General features: G+C 36.2%; 1 protein-coding gene across 1 annotated transcript; it reads left to right on the top strand.

Annotated features, from left to right (window-relative positions):
* Positions 1-6,623: 6,623 nt before the first annotated feature.
* On the top strand, positions 6,624-24,338 carry KLRF1 (killer cell lectin like receptor F1). Its single transcript, XM_020287637.2, has 7 exons — positions 6,624-6,819; positions 11,400-11,498; positions 12,590-12,745; positions 18,702-18,838; positions 19,234-19,346; positions 21,474-21,567; positions 24,252-24,338. Exons 1-7 carry the CDS (start codon positions 6,735-6,737, stop codon positions 24,288-24,290), a joined length of 723 nt encoding a protein of 240 aa, XP_020143226.2. The 5' UTR covers positions 6,624-6,734; the 3' UTR covers positions 24,291-24,338.
* Positions 24,339-24,991: the final 653 nt, after the last annotated feature.

Here is a 24,991-nt window from a genome sequence, read left to right as displayed (position 1 = left end):
GTTGAGACTTCACCCTTGGTCCCCAATACACCTCCCCCCTCCCTTACCCAGGGCATAAAACCTCCCCACCTCACGTCTGTGAGAAAACAGGTTTGTGAGATTGCTCTCCTGTCTCCTGGCTTTGGCCAAATCGAATAAAACTTTCTATATCTCTAAGCACTGGTGTCACGGTGTTAGCCTTTAGCTGGGCATCGTGTACAAGGGTCTGAATTTGGGTTGGTAGACAATATTAGAGAGGGAAGGAGCACATGTAGAGGCCATTAAACTCATTGGCCCCTTAACTGACTCCAAACGCAAGCAGGCCCAACCTAAGCTGAGGGAAGGGCGAAGGGTTCAATTAGATAAAACTTGGACTTCAGATATTAGATTGAATTGGAACTCTTATTATTGTTGTTAACAAAAGACCATTGAGATCCATGGAGGAAGGAAAGGAGAAGGTTTTACTTTCAGAGGAGAAACAATCCTCGGAGGGGGAAACCAAAAGTGAACGCTCCACAGGAGGGGGAGGTTGGTACATAGTCCCACAGAGTCAGTCTTACATGCGTATTGAGCAGGGTTGGGGAAAACCTATGACTATCCATAAAGGAAGTCGGATGCTCATGCATAGGGTATAGCTGTATGTAACATACATCTCCTGTTCAAGTTAGGGTGTGGTTTTAGCATTAAAATGAAGTGGAATTTGGCTCTTTACCTAGAGAGGAGAACTATAGAGCACAAAGACAACTTGTGTGCAGTCTCCACAAATTGGCTGAAACTGGCTCAAGGTCTGCAGCCATTTATCAACAAAGAGTGTTTACCAAACCAAGTGACCAACCCTCAGTCCAATCCAAGTTATAGCACCGCTGTAAGGGGTAGGGAGTGGAGTAGGGGGTGTTGCTGGCAGTCTGTCAGGGTCAATTAGGAAGTTTTCCGGCTTGTAGTTAGTTGTTTCTGCAGTGCTTTTCAGGAGCTTATTTCTGTCTAATTACAGGAAAGAAATCTTATGCCAATTATTATAACACTGAGATACGTGACCAATCCCTTATTCTGCTAACCATGAAATTCTGGGTGGTTTTTGTTAATTTTTTTGTTTGTTTGTCTCTCTCATTTTAGCCACAGGGAGTCCATTGCTTCTATCTGTTGGGGTATATTTGAACATACTAAATAGAGAGGACAATATTTATTACCTGGGAAAGCATGGAAAAATTATGGGAATTGCCTAACATGTGGGAAGAATGGAGTCTATAAGTAGGGAGAGTTCTGAGACAGAATATTGTTGTTTTCTCCTTTCCTGCAGTTTGATCCTAATTGTTGAATTAATTAGGATTTTTAGTGTTAAGTACTTTAAGTGCTTGACCTAACTGACATAAAAATCTAGCAAAAATTTTATTTCTAAAAGCTTTGTAGGATTATTATTATTCCTTATTTTTTATTTTTAGAGACAGACTCCTCAGTCACCCAGGATGGAGTGCAGTGGTGTGATCATAGTGTTACTCAAAGCTTGGCCACTTGTCCATGAGGCCAAATAACGTGGACACGCGGTTTGAGAAGGAAGGAAAAAGAGAGTTTACTTTGCTGGCAAAGGAGGAAATATACTAAACCTTTTCTCAAAATCCCGTATTTCCTAAATATAGGCAGGAATACAGAGCTTTTTAAAGGAAGGGTTCTCAGCTTCAGGCAATTACTGAGGTTAACTATTCTAATCCTTCCACCTCATCCAGCCCCAAACGAAGCCTGTAAACTCTGCCAGCCGCCCACCTGGGAGTTTTAACAAAAGATTTAACCTGCCTCAGGGATGCAGGCCAGGCTGCAGTTTCCAAAAAGAGTTGGGGAAGTTTTAAAAAGACAGAAAATCTTTCTGTCCTTTTTTTTTTTCAGCCCATTCCCTCTGGTACAATAGCTCACTGCAGCCTTGAACTTCTGGGCTCAACAATCCTCCAGCCTCAGCCTCCCAAAGTGTTGGGACTACAGGTATGATACACCGCTTTGGCGGTAGGATTTTATTTAAATAGAATAACAACCTTACAATGTGGCAATGCAGCAGTTCAGTTTATTTCACACATTTCAAAAGCAGAGTAAGAGAACTTTCCAGAGAAATAGGCTTCAGGTTTGCTAAATGGAGGCACCCAGCACTCCCCTCCTCCACAATAAAGAACCAAAACGGCGAGTAGATAATCACACTTCAAATATAGCATCCCAGAGAACAATGGAATTCAGCAGGAAAATGGCAAGAAACCTTTGAGGCAAGCTAGAAAGGGAAGCCAGGCAAACCACCCAGAAGGGATTGGCTGGGGGCCCAGAAACTTCCAACTGCTGGGAAAGTGTGATGAGAGACCCCCAGCAGCCCACTTCCCCAGCGGAGACTCCTGCGACCCAAGCCAGGGGAGAGCAGAGACTAGCACAGGGAGCTGCTCTGGGGCGTGCGCAGTGGCTTTGCTCCAGACCGGGCGCTGCCCGCACCCCTGCTACCCCCTCCCCCAAACAGCAGCCTGGCGCAATTTGGGGAGCCCAGCCCCTAGCAGCACCACGCCGGCGGGCCCCGGGCCTGTGGCGAGGTCCCCAGCACTCCAGCCCACGGGCGTGCAGCGCTCCAGGGAGCAGGCAGAGGCGCACCGGGGAGGCTGCCGCCAGGCCGCGGGAGGCAAAGCCCGCGCTCCCCCAGCCTCAGAGCCACCTGCGTGCGTCAGGTCGCCGCCCCTGACTGCAACCCGCAGCCGCCTGCACTTGCCCTGCGGCCAGGCTCTTTCCGCCCGCGGCCACCACGCGAGCACGTCGCCCGGGCCTGGCGATGGTCCCATCTGCCGCGTGCGCAGCATCCGGGGTGGGAGGGCTGAGGACAGTGTGGTTCCAGCAGCCGCAGCCCCAGCGAGGGCCCGAACACCGCCTCCTCCCCCGCCCTGGCGCCTGGGGATCTCCAGTCCCAGCGGTGGCTCTGGAGTGCGAGTGCGCCGCCGACCCTGCGGGCCTGCCAGCGGGCCGAGCGCAGGCGTGGGGCGGGGATAGACCCGTCCCGTCCCAGTCCGCCGCTGCCGGTGTCCACGCGCACCGTCGAGAGGCCTGAGATAGACCTGCACCGCTTGGCACTGTTCCCAGTCCCCAAGTGCGTCATTCAGGGACCTGGGGATCGCCCTGCCTCGTCCACCACCAAGGACACCTGCACACTTCTGCGTGCCCGAGGACCCGCCCACGCAACCCGTTGCTGCCACCGCTGTAAGAGCTAATCTCAGGAAGCAGAGAGTAGAATGGCAGTTAACCAGTGGAGCCTGGTTAATGGGTTCAAACTTACAGTTAGATAGAATAAGTATTGTCCGATAGCACAGTAGGGTGACGTTAACAGTAATGTATTATTATATATTCCGAAGTATCTATAAGAGGTTTGAAATGTACCCACACAAAGAAATGATAAATGATGAAGGTGATGGATATCCTAAATACTGTAACTTCATCATTATGCGTTTTAGGCATGTATCAAAATACCACGTGTACCCCCTAAATAAGTACAAATATCATGTATCAATTAAATAGATAATGGAAATAAAACAATAACTGTTTCTTATAAATCTTGATGACAAATAATAAGATTACAGAAATTGTACATTCAAATTTGCTTGACAAGGCGACTCCTCCTGGTTTTCTAACATGCTAGTTTCTAATTTAAATGTGAAAAGCTAATTATTCCAATGAATAAAAAACTTACTTGTGGAAGTAACGGAAACTTCACAATAGACTATGGATTTGATTCATTTTATCATTTCTACACTAACTTCTGAGAGAAGATTTGACAACAGGCTTCTGGGACCTAGGAGCTACCTACATCCAGGATGATTTTATCTGAGCCATAGATGGACTTCTTTGTTCTTTTTGTGTGATGTCTATTTTCTTTGCCAGAAGATACTCACCACTTGAGTAGCCTGAGACAAGATATAGAGTGCTAGCCCTTCCATGTTTCTTCTGTTTTACTGTCAAGTTAACTGTACAAGATGTGTGGCTCATGTAATGACCTAGATTATCATTCTTGTGGGATGTGAATTCTTGTTAGTGTTTTTATTGGGTTGGCTCAGCATTCTGTTTATGAGAACTATTGGGAAAACTGGTCCTAAAATATGCTACTTTAAATCTCTGGGTTCAAGGAATAGTCTTTCTTACCACACTATAATAGTGACCCAATTCCCACCCGCACCGTGGTCCTCTTCTCTGCCAGTTGCTGCAATGATTCCATTCATCAGGATTATCATGTTCCTCATTAGAATAGTCTCGCCTCAGGCATTAGGATCTCTAACCCCCCAAAAGCACGACCTTGGGAAAAGAAAGCAGTTTTCAAGTGGATTATTAGGTGTAATAGTGTGAGGCCACCACAAATTTGAATCCTAACCCCATGCTTTGGTTCACAAACCTGTACATTCTTGCAATGGCAGGGACAGCAACACACACTGGTAAGGCAAATACTACGTGTTGTAGAACCTAACGCCATATTTGCAAGTTGTTTTATCCCAGGTGATGTCAATAAGTGTGCCTTGGGATAGTCATTTCAATACCTTGTTCAGCCAGTTACTTGTAATAGTCAAGTAAGTAACTTCTGTAGTTGTGAGCTAATTGTCAATCTTTTTTCTTTTCTTTTCTTTTCTTTTCTTTTCTTTTCTTTTCTTTTCTTTTCTTTTCTTTTCTTTTTTCTGAGGCAGAGTCTCACTCTGTTGCCTGGGCCAGAGTGCCATGGCATTAGCCTAGATCACAGCAACCTCAAACTCCTGGGCTCAAGTGATCCTCCTGCCTCAGCCTCCCAAGTAGCTGGGACTACAGGCATGTGCCACCATACCCAGCTAATTTTTTCCATATATTTTTAGTTGTCCAGCTAATTTCTTTCTATTTTTAGTAACGTTGGGGGTCTCGCTCTTGCTCAGGCTGGTCTCGAACTCCTGACCTTGAGAGATCCTCCCAATCTTTCTTTTATGTAAAATGTCAAATACAATATTGTGTGGGAAACCATGACAATGAATAAGATATTCTGTAACTCCATGAATACTGATGGTAGAAGTACTGTAGGCAGAGAAACCAAATCTGTTCCTAAAATATAAGATTTTTCCTATAAAAAGAAAGCACTATCCAGTCCAAGGTGACAGGTGCTTACCTTAAAGATCTGCTACCAGGTGACTGGCTGGTTTCCCTGGGGAAAATGTGCTCTTGCTATAGTCTCTGGACTTGACAGGTTGGTCATTTAGCAGAGGTCATAGCAAAATTACCCTCTATGAGGTTAGACCATACCACTGAGCACTTGTTTAGTTTCCATCCTGTTGTCGTGGACAATTTCCAGATGCCTGTTTAACAAGCTGGGGAAAGAGGCTGACTGTCACCCACAGAATAGGTACTTTGTCCACCTGACTATTGAACTACACCAAAAAGTTGAAGACACATGGTGAGAAGACATAGACCAGGGAAGCAGTAACCCAAATAATGCTACTCTGTCTATGACAATATTAAATATAATAGTCATTAAATCTGATCGTGCAGGTATCATTAGTTTGCCCCTCCAGCTCTGATGCTCACTTTCCATACCTTACTCTTTGCTCCGGGAGACTTACCTGTGAGGGAAACTCTGCCCTCTGGCTTCTACTTGCCCTTGGGCGATAAGTGCTCAGCAGGAGAGCAGAGGAATGAGACTGGAGTCAGGATGGACTGACATCCCTGGGCCCGTCTCTGTGAGGCCAGGGCTGGCCGTGCAGCTTGCAGGGGACATCTGCTCTACATGGCTCTTTCCTCGGTGAAGCCTATGGGGCAATGGCTAAAAGCTTTGGATTTCCATTCTAGATTTGCTACAGTTGCCAGACATTTGGGGTTTATTTGTCAAATTATTAAACTACCTTATTTCAATTTATAAAATTAGTATTTACAGAATTGTATTACTCTTTTTAGTTTGAGCTCAAAGGAAATTTTTGGAGTGTTAGGGAAACTTTGAAGCTGGAGTTTGGTGATGGTTGTTGCAAAGCTCTAAAATTTTGCTAAAAACCATCCAAACATACATATAGTGACAATGGGTGAATTTTATGGTCTTTAAATTAGACTTCACCAAAACTGAGAGAAAAAGGATCTCAAATTTCTGCCCTGTCTCATCAATATTGGGCATTGCCTGCAAATACTAGAAAAAGGTCATTGGAAATATGAGTTATTTCCTCCCTAAATATTTTATTTTTTTGTATTTGGGATAAGTCTTAGAATACCAAAAAATTACCTTTCTATTTTCTCTTCAAATTATATTGTTAAATTATTAGCATGATTTATAATCAATATTTTAGGATAAGGAAGTAATTTGATTGTTAAGTAATTACAATTTATTATATTAAATTAAATATCAAAACATTAGGAAGTATAATTCAAAATTTATATTTATACTTAGGCTAAAACAAAAGATGAGTATGTATTATTTACCTGAATTCTGAAAGGGGCATAATTTCTATTTCCCTGACTTTAGGGGTATATCAGGAGAAATTTTTTAAAACACTCAATATAATATCCAAATCAATATGTGGCAGAGAGTTGAGAAACTATGTGTTATCTAGGTCATGGAAAATCAACTTTTTTAGAAAAAAACATTTCCTTTGAGGTTTTCACCAATACATTAAGATGTGAACCCTTGACCATACTGTGAAAGGACACTGAGGAGAATCTCTGATTAGCTGCAGGTTATTATTCTTTCTTTATTTCATATCATACTTAATGAAACAAAACATACACATAATTGTACACATTCACTCACATTGAAGATGCAAGATGAAGAAGGATACATGACGTTGAATGTACAGTCGAAGAAAAAGAGCTCCATCCAAACATCTCAGCTTAGATTTAAAGGTATGGAATTTGATTTTGTTTTGCAGTTGGTATGGATTAATATAGTAGTTTCCAATATTCTGTTCTATTGTATTCTTGGACTTGATTCTTTTTTTGATGTGTCTCTCTTTCTGTCTCTCTCTCCCCACCTCATTTTTCAGTGTGGCACTAATATTTATTTGCAGTAATTTGTTTAGTGTAATTTCTTAAGGATATTCTCTAGGAAATATATACATTCAATTAAAATTAACATTTTAAAATTGATGAATATTTTGTGCCAGTCATTCACCCCCCTATCATTTGTAAAGTATGGTATTTTAATGCTAGTTTTTAATTCCACTTCTCAAAAATGTCAAAATATGTTCTTCACCAGGTTGACTCAAAATAAAGTTTGTACACAACAACCAATGTTTAACTTATACTTCAAGCATACCCTCTACACATGATGCAAATCCATTCTGTCACCTTAATGTTATATGGCAAAAAGAGATAAATAGAAATGAAAGAGACCATCGCTGTTATAGAGACTGTCCTGCGTTATTGCTTTCTAGATATTTCTCTTTTGATCTCATTTCTGGATTTTTGTTGAGATAGTTCCGTTAAGAGTACACTTCCCAACTTCTGCACCTATGGGAATTTTACTTTTGAGTCTTGCCTCAAGTATCATCCACATCATTAAAAATCCATAACTTTCACCAGAGAAATATTTGTTCCTACTACTGCCATTCCTTCAGTTGGCCTTTTAGCACTCATGTCACAGGTTCATCTTAGAGTTACATGTATTCCTACTTATAAAAAATGTATTGCTGCTTTCATGTGGACTTTTACAGATTCTCACATTTTCAAAAGTCTTTCATTCACTTCCTACATTCAATTTTTACTTTATTTAGGGGACCAGAGACATTAAAGCTGAAGGACAGGCTAAGCACCATGGGTCATGTCTTTAATCCCAGCACTTTGGGAGGCTGAGGCAGGAGCATTCCTTGAAGCCATGAGTTTGGGACCAGCCTGGCAACATAGCAAGATCCTGTCTGCAAATTAAAAATAAAAATAAAAAAATTAGCTGGGGGTGGTGGAGTGTTCCTGTAGTTCCAGCTACTGGGAGGCTGAGGGAGGAGGATCACTTGAGCCCTGAAGTTCAAGGTTGGAGAACCTATCTCTAAAAAACAAACAAACAAAAAAAGCTGAAATACCATAAAATATAGTTACTTCCCTGAGCAGACTTTTCTTTCACACTTTTTGTAGGTGTCTCTGTGAAGCCAAAAATGTGTGGATTTGTAGTTCCCAGATATTTAAGTGATGTGTTAATATGCATGTCTTGTACCTCTTGCTAATATTTCGTAAAGCTTGAGATAAGACATATTTCATGTGAATTGGATTGACAATTTGAGCGTTGTCATTTCTTGATTGATATACACATGTATATCATTTCTCATATGTTGAAAATCTTGGTTGGCAATGATAGTACGAAATTACATAATTGTTGTATCTCACTACTGTGCGTGTGTGTGTATATATATATTATATATATAGTAGTTTCAGAATCACTATAGTAATGATATTACTAATAATATAATTACTTAAAACAGATTAAAGCATTTTTAAAGATATTTTTATCCTTAGTATACATTCCGCTGGGCAAGCACAGTTAAATTATGTTTTATAATAACTTGAAATAATTCTTCTCTCTACAGGGACACCATTAACAATATCTAATTAGGTTCTTTCTTTTCATTTCATTTTCCATTTTATTTTTATGGATCAATATTTTCATTTTGGTTCAATTTATTTCATAGTTATGTAAAACATTTATATATTTTCAAAGCCAAACCTATATAGTAAGGGATTTTAGAGAAATCCACCTTCTATAAATCCAGTTCCCACTCAGTTCCTTCCACCCTGTTCTCTCCTTCCTTCCCCTGTAAAAAAAGTACATATATATATATATATAAAATATATAAAAATATTATGTGTATGTAGTATGTGTATGGATTCCTCAGGAATATATCCTGCAGATTACTCTATAGCAGCTCAAAGAAATAGCCTTTATATAGCAGGGTATTTCTCCATTATGTGGCTACACTGTAGTTTATTCAACTGGTCATCTATTTTATTAATGGAAATTTATGACTTTTTCATTCTTTTCATATTATATTCCTACTCAAATAGTGTTACAATGAATAGCCTTGCACATATGCATTTTCATATTATACCAATATGTCATCGGGGTAGATTTCTAGAAGGGAAATTGCTGGGTATCAACATATTGCCTATATAACATTGCAAATATCTTTTCATAGGATTGTACCATTTTGTATTTCCATCTTTTCACTATTTACTAGCTATTCTCACTTGTTTGTTCTTCCAAATAACTTTATATTAATAATAAATTTTGCAGGTTCACTCACCACAAACAACAAATACTAAAACCTGTTATAACTTTTCGGTATCCTAAATTACTTCCTAATTTATCGATTAACTTAGGGAGAATTTATCTTTTTGACATTTAGCCTTCTTATCCAAGAATATGATTGTATTTTTATTTATTCAAGTCTACCTTCATGTTATTCAGTGTTTAGTTTGTTTTGTTTTCCTTATATTGGTTTGGAGCACTTGTTCAGTTTAGGTCTACTCTTCTTTTTGTTTTTGTTTGGTTAGCTATTCATAAGAAATGTCTTCCTCTCATCTATGTTTTTTTTAATGGTTACTGGATATATGTGGGGAATTGATTTTTAGTATGTTAACTTTATAACTGCAGCTACTAATTATTTTATTATATGTGGGATTATGATATTTTTTTCAATCGATTCTTTTGGTTTTGCCAAATATATACTTATATTGTCTTCAAATAATTTTGCCTCCTTTTTCTAATATTTCTACCTGTGATTGGGTTATTTTGTCTAATCACATTAGATAATATTTCCTAAACAACGTTAAATATTAATAATGATGAAGATTTGAGATATCATTATCTTTCTTTTTCTGGGCTTTTGTAAAAAGCTTTCTCAATTAAATAATATGTTAGCTTATTAGACATAAAACTGTGTAGGTTTAACAGTATTCATCCATTAACTCCTGTTTTGTTTTTAATATAACAGTGTTGGATTTTATCAATTTTATTTTTTTATCTATTAAAATGATGAAACATTTTCCCCCAACTATGTTAGTATGATATTAATGAGTTTCCTACAATTGAATAATTCTTGTATTTCTAGAATAAACCCAATAATATATTTTGGTTAGTAGTAGTATATTTAACATTTTTATATGGATATTACAAAACTGGTTTTGATTTTTTAATTTTGTCTTATTTTTATTTTTTAGTGGTAGAAGGCATATATTTTAACCTTCGTAAGTTAAATTATACCACTTTCTTACAAGGAGAAAGCACAGGATAATGAAAATGTAATTTTTCTCCATTATTCTGAAACTTAATATGCTTTAAGTGCAAACTATGAAGATCATCTTATAGTGCTTAAAAGTAATAATTGAGTCTGAATTTAAACAGTCTTTCAACCCCTTTTTCCTCATATCTTCTGATAATTACTTTTCTGTCTAATTTTTAAAATCAATATATGACATTTTAATACATATGTTTGATTTCTTGTCATTTATTGTTTAACATTATTAATATATCCAAAATTCATAAATAACCTTAAAAAATTCAGGACAGTCATTAAGTGAATTCTGATAAATTTTATTTTAATATATTTGTCAATGTTGTGATGAAAGAAAAGCTGCAAACTATTTCTCTGAATAGTTTATCATGTTCTTTTTTGACAGGGTTCAGCAACTTCAAATGTAGTTTGTCTGTTTCCTCAGATTTAAAGAGTATTTGGAATATGAATTTCAGTATTAATAATTCAATGTGTAGACTGAACAATAGGAATAATCACAGTTATGTGGAGTGATTCTTATCAATTATGCATTTGCGTAAATTATTTTTGATAAGGACAAATTATTTTGCAAGGTATAGAATAGATATTTATTTATTCAGTATAAGATAATTATTTATATAATTTCATAAGTCAGTGCCTGCCAAATCTAAATCCTTTTTAATGATGCTGAAGAAAATAATAAAATATGTAGTGGAGGCACAGGATGAGACTGTCAACTTTCTAATGATAGCAGACCAATGATTAATATAAATCATTGAACAAGCACTCTTACGAACCTGGAAGTATAGGTACAAGAAAAATAAAACAGTTCTCCTTCTTAAAAAGTTTGCCATCTAATGAGAAGCTGACATATTATTGCATGGGTTAGGAAAGATTTCAGGATTTTTTTATATTAAAATGGTAGTATACTTGAAACCATATTTAGTTCTGATTCATGTTATATCCTTAGTAAGTGAAACAAGTGTGAATGACTTGTGAATATTATATTAATTCTTAAGATTTGATATAACATATCATAGCTCTTAATTATACTATCATTATTAAATAAACTAAATATACACCTTTTTCTATTTAGCCTTTATAATTTGTTTGCCTAACATCCTTTGAAACTCCAAACTAGTATCTTAAACAATTCTACCACTACAATTGCTATTACCTCTTGGAAACAGTTTCCTAAGCTAATTCATGTGATTAATGTCTCAGATTCTTCAGCAGTGTTGCACTGGTATAAAATCCGCCTGGGAATATCTGGAGCAGTGAATGGTATTCTGGCTTTCACTTTGGTCTCCTTGATCATGTTGGGTAAGTTATATGATCTTAATCAAATAAAAATATATGTATAAAAATATTTATATGCATAAATATTATATGTATAAAAATAAAAATATTTATATAAAAATATAAAATCAAATCAAAATAAAAATATGAAAGATGCTTACTTTTCTCTTATGGATCTTTTTATATTTATTTATTCACTCATTAATTATATTAACCAAGATTTAATAAGGAGCTACTACACGTGAAGCTCTATGCTACACTCCAAAGTGCTACATTTAATACATAATCAAGTCAGATAAGTAAGTCCTTCCTACTCTAATAGGGAGAAAGAGGTGTTTGTGTAAGTGTGTGTGTGTGTGTGTGTGTGTGTGTGTGTGTGTGTGTGTCTGAGGGGGTACATATGTGTGTGTGTGTGTGTGTGGTGTTTAAAACCATTTTTCTGGAGTTCTTAGATACTTGTCAATAGGTAAAATTTCACTTTTTTCCTTAAATATTTTCATATATTTTATGTAATTTTATGTATTTTTTTGTAAAATTGTGTATTTTATGTAAAATTATGTATTTTATGTATGTAATTTTATGTATTTTCATATATTTTATGTATTTTATGTTATATTTAGTTTGCTTTTACTTTTGTCCAATAAATATTTACTGAGCAACTACAATACTCAAAATATTATCAAAAATTCCCTAAATTATAAAAAAAAGTGGATGGTCGTGATGAGAAATCTCATATTTTAGTGGGAAAAGCAGATGTCAAGTAATTATGGTCCAATGTGCTAAATACAGCATCAGAGGTTTCAGCAAAACATTAAGAAAGTGTGTAAAGAGCCTTTATACTTCCTGGAGCAGAAACTGCTTTATTTACTGTTTTATCACCAGTTCTTAGGAACGCCTGGCACAGAAGAGACCTTTAGTAAATATGTGTTCTATAAATGAATGAATCATGTAATACTTGAAATTATTTTTTATTCATAGACATGAAATTTTTAAAAAATTCATTATCCCTTCAATTATTTCTTGTTCTAATTATAAGAATCATTCCAAAGAATGTATCTGTGAAACGTTACATGAAGAAGATATTTACCTAACCTTAAAATAATCCTGTATTCAAGTTTCTCAGGGGGTATTGCTAAAATGCCCAAGAGGAAACAATTCAGATATCATCCAGTATGATGATGTTGGAAACCTGAAAGTGAATAATGGCACAAGAGGAGATATAAGTAATAAGGACACAGGCCACTGTGTTTCCAGAGCTGCAGACCAGACAGGTATGTCTCAAAGCTTTGGCCTGTACTAGTTTTAAATCTTTTAGATTTTCTAAATTCAAAAAATCCTATTGATTAAATTAATCCAATAGATTAAATTAACAAATAAATGTTTGACAGAAATCTACTTTTCATCTAAAACTTGATTCAGATATTTTTTATTTTTTGCAGTGGGAAAAGAACTGTAAAATTTAACAAAAGAAATAGGCTCTGCCTTCTAGGAATTTAAATTCAAGTTCAGACATGTAAATATAGAAAGTTAGTTATTATTAAAAAGCAGTATGTAAATAACCATTCTTGTCATTTATTTTTTCCTGAAATACAGAATGGATAAAAGTCATTATATCTAATAAATTATCCATTATAATTTTAAATTTAGATTTTTAATCTTAGAAATTCCATTCATGGAGTTTTTTTAAACATTCCCTTCTTTCAATTTTTTTAGTTTAACTTTTTAATACTTAATTCTTTGAACATTTTGACATTTATTTTATTGTATAATATGATATATGACTATATATTATATCACTAGATATGATATCACATGCACACACACAATTTGTTTAACCATTCATGTGTTGATGAATATTTGGGATGTTTCCATCTTTTGGCTATTGTGAATGATGCTGCTATGAGTATTTGTGTACAAGTATTTATTTGCGTGCAAGTTTTCAATTCTCTTGGGTACATAGCTAGGAGCGGAATTGCTGGGTCATATGATATTTCTTTTGAGGAATCACTAAACTGTTTTCCACAGCAGCTATGCCATTTTGCATTCCCATCAGGATTATACAAGGGTTTCATTGTCTCCACATCCTGGCCAACTTTCTGTTTGATTATAGCCATCACAGTGTCTGTGTAATGTTTACACATTGTGGTTAGATTTGCATTTTCCTAATGACTGATGATGTTGAGCATCTTTTCATGTGCTTTCTGGACATTTGTATATCTTAGGGGAAATGCCAATCGAAGACTTTTGCCCAATTTTAATTGAGTTGTTTATCATTGTGTTGTTGACCTGTAAGAATCTTTTATATATTCTGAAACTGAGATCCTTATAAGATGTATGATTTACAAATATTTTCTTCCATTCAATAAGCTGTCATTTCAATTTCTTGATAATATTCTTTGATGTATAAATTTTTAAATTTTGATGAAGTCCAGTTTATCTAAGTTTTCTTTTTGTCATTTGTGCTTTTGGTGTCATATCTTAGAGTGCCAAATTCAAGCACAAGAATATTTACCCCTGTTTCTTTGATGTGTGTAGCTACTGAAGTCTCTGTTCTGTTAACTTGGTAGTGTGCCAATATTTAACAGAGATGTTTCAATCACCTAGAATAGCAACAACAAAAGTATCTCCCAGTCTTTGCAGATGGTCTCTGCTTGTGTACTGGCAAACTCCTTTGACACTCAACCACTTTGTTTATAACTGTATTTTAGCCTTCATTTCTTGCGTGCATAGGCCTAAAGGTCAGCCAGAGGTAAGATCTTAGGACCTCTTCAGATCCTTTCTGAGTGTGTACCCAGCCCAGATGTGTCTGGTGCTCCAGATTTTCAGGATTTTGTGGGAGATTTTCAAAGCCTTTATTTCCTGAAGCATCTCATTCCTTTGCCTTCCCTCTTAAACTTTTTGGTTAGTCTATTGTTTTTTTCCAACTGTTATACCTTACCCCAAGTGACAATGACTAACACATTTGATTTCATTTTTTACAAACATCGCTGTGTAGCCTCGTGGCAAATATAAGTCCTCTTTACTGACAATAATAGCTAATTCTAAAACAATTCAAAAGTCCATAGAAGCTCTGGATTTCATAGAAACTCATGAAAGACAAATGGAGTCAAGAGTAGTTTATGTAAATAACACCTCCTCTGACCCCAATCAGAATTACTATTGATAACAAGACTACCCTTTTCCCAGGCCAAACAGACAACATACAACCAAGCCCCTGTTAAGGGTGAGCCCTAAGAATAACAAGAAAGTTTATATTAGGACTCAACTGAAAAGAGGGTCCTATATCAGATAATGTTCTGTAAATTGGAGAAGCAATTACAGTACTTTTTAGGGTTAGATGACAACCAGTGGCAGTCTTCTCCTTACCTTCTAGAGGCAGACTTTTGCCCTATTCCTGTCTCTACATTAGCTAGTGGTGGGAACCTCCTCCCACAGAAGGATGTGGTGGTCATGAAAGCAGGTACCTTCTAGCAGACAGCCACTCTTCTACCACATTAACTATGGAGTAGTGTCCCCAAATCAAACAACACTCACTGGCTCTGTTGGACATGGGTGCCCAACCACCACCACCCCCATCCCAGGAAGCACTCCTGCGTTCAAGTGACTCTGCTAGGAGGTAACAAACTTGGGAGAAAGTTTAATTAAAAAGGTAATTACTTCCTTAACTATTAAAATTGATCCAGTTTTGCTAAAAGGTGCTTCTTTTCTGGTTGTCCCCCTGAGACAATCCTTTTTTCCATTCTTGGAATGGACCTCCTCAGACAACATGGGATCTCATGGAACAAGCTGAAGGCTTTTCTGCTATTGGTGGGCACTACATGTTGAGAATCTATTAACCTTCCTCTACCAGTGTGGGTGGTAAATATTCCACAGTACCAACTAAGGCAAGGCACTGTAGCATCACACTCTGTCATAGTTGATTTAATCAAAGGAATTCTAGTCCCCATCATTTCATCTTTTAACTTCCTGTTATGTCCTATGCTTAAAGCCACTGCTAATGAGTGGAGGCTAACTATAGATTATAGAGAGTTAAGAAAATTATTCTTTTTATTAGAGCACCTCTATTGGATATCATCACTTTAATGAATGACCTTTGAAACAACATGGGTAAATGGCTTGGCTATATAGACTTAGCTGAAATATTCTACTCAGTAGAAATTTTGCAGGAGAATCAATCACAATTTTCCCTCACCTTTGCTTAGTTGTCACTATGAACTGAATTGTACCCCATCTCCCAAATTTATGTGCTGAAGCCTTAATTCCTGATGTGATGATATTTGGAGATTGGGTATTTGGGTGGTAATTAGATTTGAATGGAGTCATAGGGGTGTGTATTGCTTAGTTTGGGCTGCTATAACAAATTACTAAAGACTAGGTGGCTTCTAAAAAACAGAAATACATTCCTCACAGTTCTGAAAGTTGGAAGTCTGAGATCACGGTTCCAGCATGGTCAGGCTCTGGTGAGGGCCCTCTTCTCTATTGCAGACTGTCAACTTTTCATTTAATCCTCACATGGCAGAGAGCAGAGGTAATCAAGCTCTCTTGGAACTCCTATGGGTACTAATACCCTTCCAATCCTCATGTATTCCTAATTATCTCCCAAAGACTATACCTCCTAATACCATTGTATTAGGAGGTAGAGTTTCAACATATGAATTTTGGGGTGCACATTCAGTACATAACATTCCACCCCTAGCCTCCCAAAATTCATGTTCTTATCACATTGAAATTGATAGTCGGCCCTTGAACAACAGGTTTGAACTATACAGGTTTACCTCTAAGTGGATTTTTAAAAATAACTATAATGAAAAAGTATTTTGGAGATTTGCAATAATTTTTACAAACTGGCAAATGAACCATGTAGCCTAGATATATCCAAAATATTAAGAAAATTTTTTATATATCATGAATGCATAAATATATGTAGATACTACTCTATTTTATCATTTGCTACTGTAAAATATATAGAGATCTATTATAAAAAGTTAAATTGTATCAAAACATGGGCATGCAAACACTTACAGACCATACATGGTGTCATTCATGTTCTAGTTATTAATCCCTTGTCAGATGAGTAGTTTGCAAATATTTTCTCACATTCTACATCTTTTCTCTTCACTTTGTTGATTTTTTCCCTTTGCTGTGCACAAGCTTTTTAACTTGGTGTGATCCCATGTGTCCAATTTTGCTTTGGTGGCCTGCGCTTTTATTATATTATTCAAGAAATCTTTGTCCAGATCAATGTCATGGAGCATTTCCCCAGTGTTTTTAGTAGTTACATAGTTTTGGGTCTTAGATTTCAGTCTTTAATCCATTTTAATTTGAGTTTTATGTATGTGGAAAGATAAGGGTCTAGTTCCATTCTTCTGCATATAGATATCCAGTTTTCTCAGCACCATTTACTGAAGAGACTGCCCTTTCCCCTACGTATATTCTTGGCAGCTTTGTAAAAAATGAGTTCACTATAGATGTGTGGATTCGTTTCTGGGTTCTCTATTCTGTTCCATTGGTCTATGTGTCTGTTTTTATGCAATCTCATAGAGACAGAGAGTAAAATGATTACCAGAGGCTGGGAAGGGTAATGGGAAGTAGGGGATAAAGGGGAGAGGTTTAATGGGTACAAGAATATAGTTTTTTAGCTATATAATTAGATAGAATGAACAGTTAATAGTTAGATAGAATGAACAATATCTGCTAGCACAACAGATTGATTGGCTGTAGTCAATAATAAGTTATGATATACTTTAGAATAACTAAAAGAGTGGACTCGGAATGTTTCTAACACAAATGATAAATGCTTCAGATGATGGATACCCCAATTACCCTGATTTGATTATTATACATGGTATGTCTTTCTGTATTAAAATATTACATGTATCTCATAAATATATACAACTATAATGTACCCATAATAATTAGAAATTTTTAAAAAGCAAGGTACTAAAGGGGATCATATTATATAATCTCATTTATATGATAGCCCCATTATAGTCAAATCTGTAGAGACAGAAAGTAGACTAGTGGTTGTCAGAGCTGGGAGATCAGGGGATAGGTAGTGACTGCTTAATGCTTATGAGGTTTCGTTTTTCAGTAATGAAAATGTTCTGGAATTAGGTAGTAGGAATAGTTGTACAACATTGAGGATGTACTAAAAACCATTGTATTTGCACTTTAAAATAGCTAAAATAGTGTATTTCATGTTACATGAATTTTACCTCAAAAAAAAAAAGAGAGGGACTATAATGATCCATAAGTTAAAATAGATTGACCTGCATGCGTACTTTGTCCTTTATATCTCACTTTTTCTCAGTTTTATGCCAAAAGTGTCAATATTTTCCATTGAGAAGACCTAAATATAATTTTAATTTAGGGAAATTAAAGGACTTGGTGATCTTCCAATTATAAAGAGATTGAAGGTCTGGCGCAGTGGCTCATGCCTGTAATCCTAGCACTCTAGGAGGCCGAGGCAGGCGGATTGCTTGAGGTCAGGAGTTCAAAACCAGCCTGAGCAAGAGCAAGACCCCGGCTCTACTATAAATAGAAAGAAATTCATTGGCCAACTAATATATATAGAAAAAATGAGCCGGGCATGGTGGTGCATGCCTGTAGTCCCAGCCACTCGGGAGGCTGAGGCAGCAGGATTGCTTGAGCCCAGGAGTTTGAGGTTGCTGTGAGCTAGACTTATGCCAGGGCACTCACTCTAGCCTGGGCAACAAAGTGAAGCTCTGTCTCAAAAATAAATAAATAAATAAAGAGATTGAAACTAAATTGTTACTAACCCTTGATATTATCTAGTAGCAAGAGAGAGAAGGGGATACAGACACAAAACTACAAGGAGAGAGATTCTAAAACTTTAAGCGGGTAAATTTTAAGTAAGTGGTATAGATAATATTTTATCTAAAATCTCAAATAGCATTACTGATATATATATATATATATATATATATATATTCATTTGTTCATATTATTTTAGTCAATTGCCTAGATCTTGGCATTAAAATCATCCCTTTATGCTTTTGCTTCATCTTACTAAATTAATTATCTTAAATTCCCATGAATTCTCATTTATGTTGTGGCCACCTTGTGAGTCTGAATGATTTGCTATGAGTGATTTTATTATGGCTCCACTGTTCTTCATATGACACATAAATATTGTTCTCACTGTCAATTTCCAGAAAGGCATATTTAATTTAATTTTATTTTGCTTCCTCCATTTCGTTATAGTAGTATGCCCATCAGAATGGCTCAAATATCAAGGGAAGTGTTATTGGTTCTCTGCCGAGATGAAAACTTGGAATGACAGTTATGTGTACTGTTTGGAAAGAAAATCTCATCTACTGATCATACAGGATCAACCTGAAATGGTATTAATTGGTTTAGTATCATGGTTATGGTATTAGCTTATATGCAGTTAAAAACAACTTTCCTCAAATATCTTCACATCCTTGCATTAAACTATCGTTTATCTTGGTTACTGAGTTTTGAGTACCTAATTTAATATTGTGCTACAAGCAAGTGCCTCACTTTACTCATGCTAGACCTGTCCCAAATACTTGCATTAAACTTGCGATTATATATGTGTGTATGTGCATATTATGCATATTATATAATGAGTGTATAATTAAGATATGAATTTGGTTAGTATAAAATCCTCATGCAGAGTGCTGGCCTTCCAATAAAATTCTAAAATCTTAGAATTATCAATGTTTTCTGAATTAATATATTCTGTTCATTTAGTTATTCATTATCTATTCTATAGGCTTTTATACAGAGAAACCTGAAACAATCAAACTATGTGTGGATTGGCCTTTACTTTACTTCCATGAAGAAGCCCTGGACTTGGGTGGATGGTTCTCCGTTAGATTCAAAGATGTGAGTCTTTACTAAAAGGCAACCCGATTATCTATTGTAGAATATGTCTTCAGAAAGTACCTCTATGTCTACCAAATTTAACTCTGAAATAGTTCTTGGTAATAAAGAACTCAAAAGAATGGAAATTAATTTAATATTCACAGGAGTGAATGACAGATATTGATTTGATTTTCAAAGCAAAAAGATTTGAAAAGAATAATGGTTATATAATGCTTATTTTTTTGATTTTTTTAATAAATAAAAGGAGCTTATTTCTTACAGTTATGGAGGCTGAGAAGACCCAGGTGGGGTCACATCTGATAAGAGCCTTCCTTTTGGTGGGGACTCTGCCAAGGTCTAAGGGAGCCCAGGGCATCATGTGGCCAGCGGCTGAGTGTGCTAAGGGCTATCCTCACAACTTATATGGAAAGGTGGGCTGCACTAATGTCATCTTTTATTTTCAAAGTTCTCAATGCTTACTTTAGCCATCTTTAGTAACTGACAAAAGCAATGTAAAACTTTTTGTGTTGTATGATTATCATACTGTTAAAAGATAAACAATAAATACAAGATAGAACAAAATAACCCAAAATTCTCTCAACAATTGCATGGGATTATTGAGGATTTAAAAATATTTCATCAACAATTTTTCATGTGCTTTATTTTATAATAAAATATTTAATTCAAAATACAAATGATAGATCAGGTAAACTCCAAATGTTATTCCAATGTCTGTAGGAAAGATAAAGTTCCCCAAAGATGCCCACATCTTGATCCCTAAACCCTGTGAATATGTTATCTTACATGGCAAACAAGGCTTTGCAGATATGATTAAACTAGTAATATTGAAGGAGGGATATAATGTTGGATTATCTGGGTGGGCGCAACTAAATCATAAGTGTCCTTATAAGAGGGAGGAAGTAGGGTCAGAGTCAGAGATGTGAAAAGGAACACAGAGATTCACATGATGTGACCCTGAGCCAAGGGATACAGGCAGCCTCAGATTCTCCCCTGGAAGGCAGCTCCGAAGACACCTTGATTTTAACCCTGTAAGACCAATTTTGGATTTCTGATACCCAAAACTCTGAGATAATAAATCAGTGTGTTTTAGGCCACTAAATCTGTGGTAATTTGTTACACTAGTAATAAGAAACTAATGTATTATACTAACCAACCAAATTATGCCATTGCATAATTTTCCATTTGCTCTTATTTCATCATTAAATATTATATAGTTTCTATCTCACTGCACTATCTCAATTAATCTAAGGAAATGAATGAATCAAGACCTTATTTGGAATGAAGTATAAAATTATGGGCATGTGTCATCTGAGGGCAGCTGCTTATGCAGTTGCTAACCTTGGTTTTGTCCTCACAATAAGTCCACTCAACACTGCCCTTAGGATTGAGTTTTGCCTAGGGATTTTTTGTCCAAAAATCAATACAAAATTCAATACTCAATACAAAATTCAAATATAAATTTGAACAAAGTGTAGCTTACAAACTGAAGATTCAATACTTACTTGCCCCCATCAATTTGGAAGCTTTGAAGATCGTGTGCGTCTTTTCCGAGATTCTTTCTTGAACTTTATTTACAGTTCAAACAACTTCCTCACAGAATAAACTACTAACACTATAGTACTTTATAGAAAACTTTATTTTTATGACATATTGCTTTAGAGATAAATAATTATATAGCTCTTACAGGGGTCAGTTTGTATGTTGAGTTCTTTACAAACTTCAATTAATTTAACCTCTATAATAATATGAAGTAAATATTATCATCACCATTGTACAATTAGATATAAGAAACCAAGAGAAGTTGTTAAGTGAGCTGTCCAAGTTGAGTTAATCTTAATTTTTAGTCCAATAAACCATAGAAAGCAATAGGTGGAAAACTAGAGTGGGAATATGGAGGGAAATTTATTCTCTGCTCTATTATTTGCAGATAGACTCCGGAAACCCTCTACCAATCACAGATAATAAATATAAGCTATAGACATTTTGCTGTGGTTAGTAAGTCAAGGTATTTAAAAATGTTTTGAAATTTTTCATTACCCTTTTATTTAAAAGAACGTATTAGCTGAAAACATAAATGCATGTCTTTAGCAACAATGATTAACACCGTATTTATTTTCCCTTCCCTAGGTTCGTCATAAAGGGACCAGCTAAAGAAAGCAGTTGTGCTGCCACTAAGGAAAGCAAAATTTACTCTGAAACCTGCGGCAGTGTTTTCAAATGGATTTGCCAGTATTAGTGTTTAACAAAATTGATAGTGAAATAATTAATAATCACTGTTTTGGGGCTATGAAGTTCTAATATTTGTTAGGCCAGAGCAGAGAGAGAGACACACACGAAGAAGCCTCACGTGTAGCAAAAATGCTGTTTATTTTGAGCATCTGGGTGCAGATGGGTGGAGGCCAAAAGAGTGTCCACCCCGAGGGAGGGGAAAGCCTTGGGTTTTATTGAAGGTTTCTCTGCAGAGAGTGAGTACCTGGGCCAGAACAGCCACTCTAATAATTTTTTTTTTAAAATAACCAATTTCTGGGATCCCTGCATCAGTCTAACCCTGAAGAGATAAGGGAGGGGGAAGCTTTGTCCTTACTGGGGCTGGGCGGTAGGAATACTGGCGTCTGCAGCTGTCTGTAGATGTACAGCCTCCGAACTCTCCAGACTCCTGCAGCTATTGTTTTACAAGCCTAAGTTTTCCATTAACCTCATTCCATCCTATACATGCTTTTTGGCTTCCCACCTGGAACAAACCTAACAATATTAATCTCCAGGAGATACAATTAAACACCAAAATCTCTTCTCCCTTCTCCCTCTATAATCTACACTGGTCCTAACCTCAGAGTAACCCATGTTAACAAACTAAAGTGTACCCTTCAGTTTTTTTGTGTGATAATCCAATGTGAGCTCATGTAATTATATTCAGGATTTTTATTCATTTTTTACTTTATACCAAACATGACCATATTATGCCTGTTTTATTGTATCTTGCTTTTTTTATTCTCAATAATATCCTAAGCAAATTATATATAGTTCTAAGGGTTGATTTATGGTGTGAATTTATATATTTATACATTGTTGAGCACTAACTTTTTTCCAGGTTTTTGCTACTGTGCACTACGCTGCTATAAATATCCTGAATATTTTCTTAAATAGTAGCACTTTTATTTCTATGATCTAAACCCTAAATGTAGAAATTCTGGGTAAAAGTGTTAAATGTGTTGTTTGTTTTAGATTTTATCCAATTTTTATATGTTGTACTTTTTTACCTAAGTTTAGAAACTAACACACTTATAAGAAGATATCAGGTACAGAAAAAAGAACATACTTTAATTCTCAAACCTCTTGAGAATGAGTTGCCACATCAATACATTTCATTATAAAATTTCAAGCATCATTGGATATGTTTGTGTGTCAATACAACCTCCTACATAACCACAATACAATTAGCAAAATCAGCATATTAACACTGACACAGAACTATCATCAAAATTTCAGATTTCGTTCGAGGTTTTCCAACTGTCAAAAGAATGCTCTTTAGAGTAAAAGCCTCTAGCTCAGAATCAAGGTCTGCATTTAGTGACTATTTCTCCTTGGTGTCTTTCAGTTTAGAAAAGTGACTCAGCCTTCCTTGACATTCATGTCCTTGACAATTTTGAATAGTACAGGTTGGTTATTTCATAAAATGTTCATTCAACTGTAATTTGTCTGATTGTTTCTCATGGTGAGATCTAGGTTTTGCCTCCTTAGGAGGCACAGCCAAGAAGGGACACATGGAGACTTGTTCTCACTGCAGCCTGGCAGGTGGCACTCCAAAATATGACTGCTTAGATTAGAGCAAGACAGAGCGAGATACCATCTCTACCAAAAATAGAAAAAATTAGCCGGGCATGGTGGCACATGCCTATAGTCCCAGCTACTCAGGAGGCTGAGGCAGGAGGATTGCTTGAGCCCAGGAGTTTGAGGTTGCTGTGAACTAGGCTGATGCCATGGCACTCTAGCCAGGGACACAGTGTGAATCTGTCTCAAAAAAAAAAACCCCACAAAAAAACAACTATATATATACACACACACATATATATGGGATATTAAAATCTGAATATCAGGTTTAATTGCATGGTAACTATAATCACATAGGGCTTCGTACTGACAGAATGCTTCCTTTTCTTCCAACTTGCACCTTGTTGCTGCAGTTTGCCTGCTCATCTTCACACTTTTTTTTTTTATTTTTTTATTTCGGCATATTATGGGGGTACAGATTTTGAGGTTTCAATAAATTTGAATTCACCTGCTCTTTCCATAATTCCTGAGGGTATTTGTCAAAAACACTGGGAACAATTGTTTAACTTCCTGAGGCAGCAATAATAACTGAGACAACGAGCTAGCCAAAACATTAAGAAAAATCCTGGGTATGAGATGTCTATACTGAGCTTTAAAAAACTCTGATATATTTCTAGGAATCTAGATGGGCGGTGTGCATTTCCAGGGCTGTATGTGTTTCTGAAAACTCAGCATTTGTCCTCAAGGCTGCATCAGCAGAACAAGAACAAGTGGTTTGAAGAGAAGGAAAAAGAACTTTATTACTTTGTTGGCAAAGGAGTCCAAATGTCAGAACTTTTCATCTCAAAATCCAAATTTCCTGAACATAAGCAGAAATATAGAGCTTTTAAAAGGATGGTCCTCAGTTCTAGGCTATTGTGGTTAACTATTCTAATCCTTCCGTCTCTGCCAAAGACAAAGCCCCACCTGGGCCCACCTTGGGGACTGGCACCAGCCTGGCTTGGCTGAGTTATTTCTTGTAACACAAATAACAAAAGCCTTAACCTACCTTAGGGATGTAGGCCAGGCCACAGTTCTCCAAAAGAGATGGGGAGGTTTTAAAGAGACAGAAAATCTTTTTTTCTGTGTTTTTTTCAGGTCATGTCCAGGAATTACCTGAGAAGAAGCTATAAGTGATCACCTCTAGCTGACCCTGAAACTCAACCTATATAGGAAGTGAAGGATAATCAGAATTGTAAACTGCTTGCCTGAGGGTTCAAAGTGTGCACACCTTGAACATCATGCACACAAAGTCTTTCAGCAAAGACTGAGAAATTTGGACTTCAAAATGTACAAATCAATAAAAAAAGATAGATAACACAAATCTTTAAGTGGGAAAAAAATTTGAAGAAACATTTCACACACACAAAAAAGGATGCCAAAATGGCAAATAAGCTTATCGAAACACTCAAATTAGTCATCAGGGAAATAGAAATTAAAACTAAAAGGAGTTAGAACACATTGACTAGGATGTCTAAAATGTTAAAAGAAATAAACAAAAATAAAAACTGAGAATACCAAAGGTTGGTGAGAATTTAGATTAACTCTCATAAACTTATGGAGGGACTGAAAATTGATAGCTACTTTATTAGTTTCACAACTCTACTCATTTGTTAATAGAACCAAATTTGTGTATACATCCAGAGAAAGGTATACATATTCATAGCAATATGAATTAGCACTATGAATTCATAGCAATATGAATTTATTCATAATAGCCCTGAATTGGAAACAGGTATCCATCAACTGTAAAACAGATAAATTCTGATGCATCCATACAATAAGCACTATCCTCACTATATACATAAAAACACAAATAAATATTGAAAATCTACTGA

This window comes from Microcebus murinus, chromosome 10 (assembly GCF_040939455.1).
Source record: "Microcebus murinus isolate Inina chromosome 10, M.murinus_Inina_mat1.0, whole genome shotgun sequence".
Lineage (NCBI taxonomy): Eukaryota > Metazoa > Chordata > Mammalia > Primates > Cheirogaleidae > Microcebus > Microcebus murinus.
Note: the sequence above shows the minus strand (reverse complement) of the source record. Positions and strands in the feature narration are given on the sequence as shown.

What these genes read in the sequence shown, in the direction of transcription:
- KLRF1 (XM_020287637.2), top strand. Translation starts at nt 6,735, where the DNA reads ATGCAAGATGAAGAAGGATACATGACGTTGAATGTACAGTCGAAGAAA. An exon ending in CAGAGCTGCAGACCAGACAG is followed by an intron (nt 12,746 to 18,701) that starts GTATGTCTCAAA and finishes TCGTTATAGTAG; the next exon opens with TATGCCCATCAGAATGGCTC. An exon ending in TACAGGATCAACCTGAAATG is followed by an intron (nt 18,839 to 19,233) that starts GTATTAATTGGT and finishes TCTATTCTATAG; the next exon opens with GCTTTTATACAGAGAAACCT.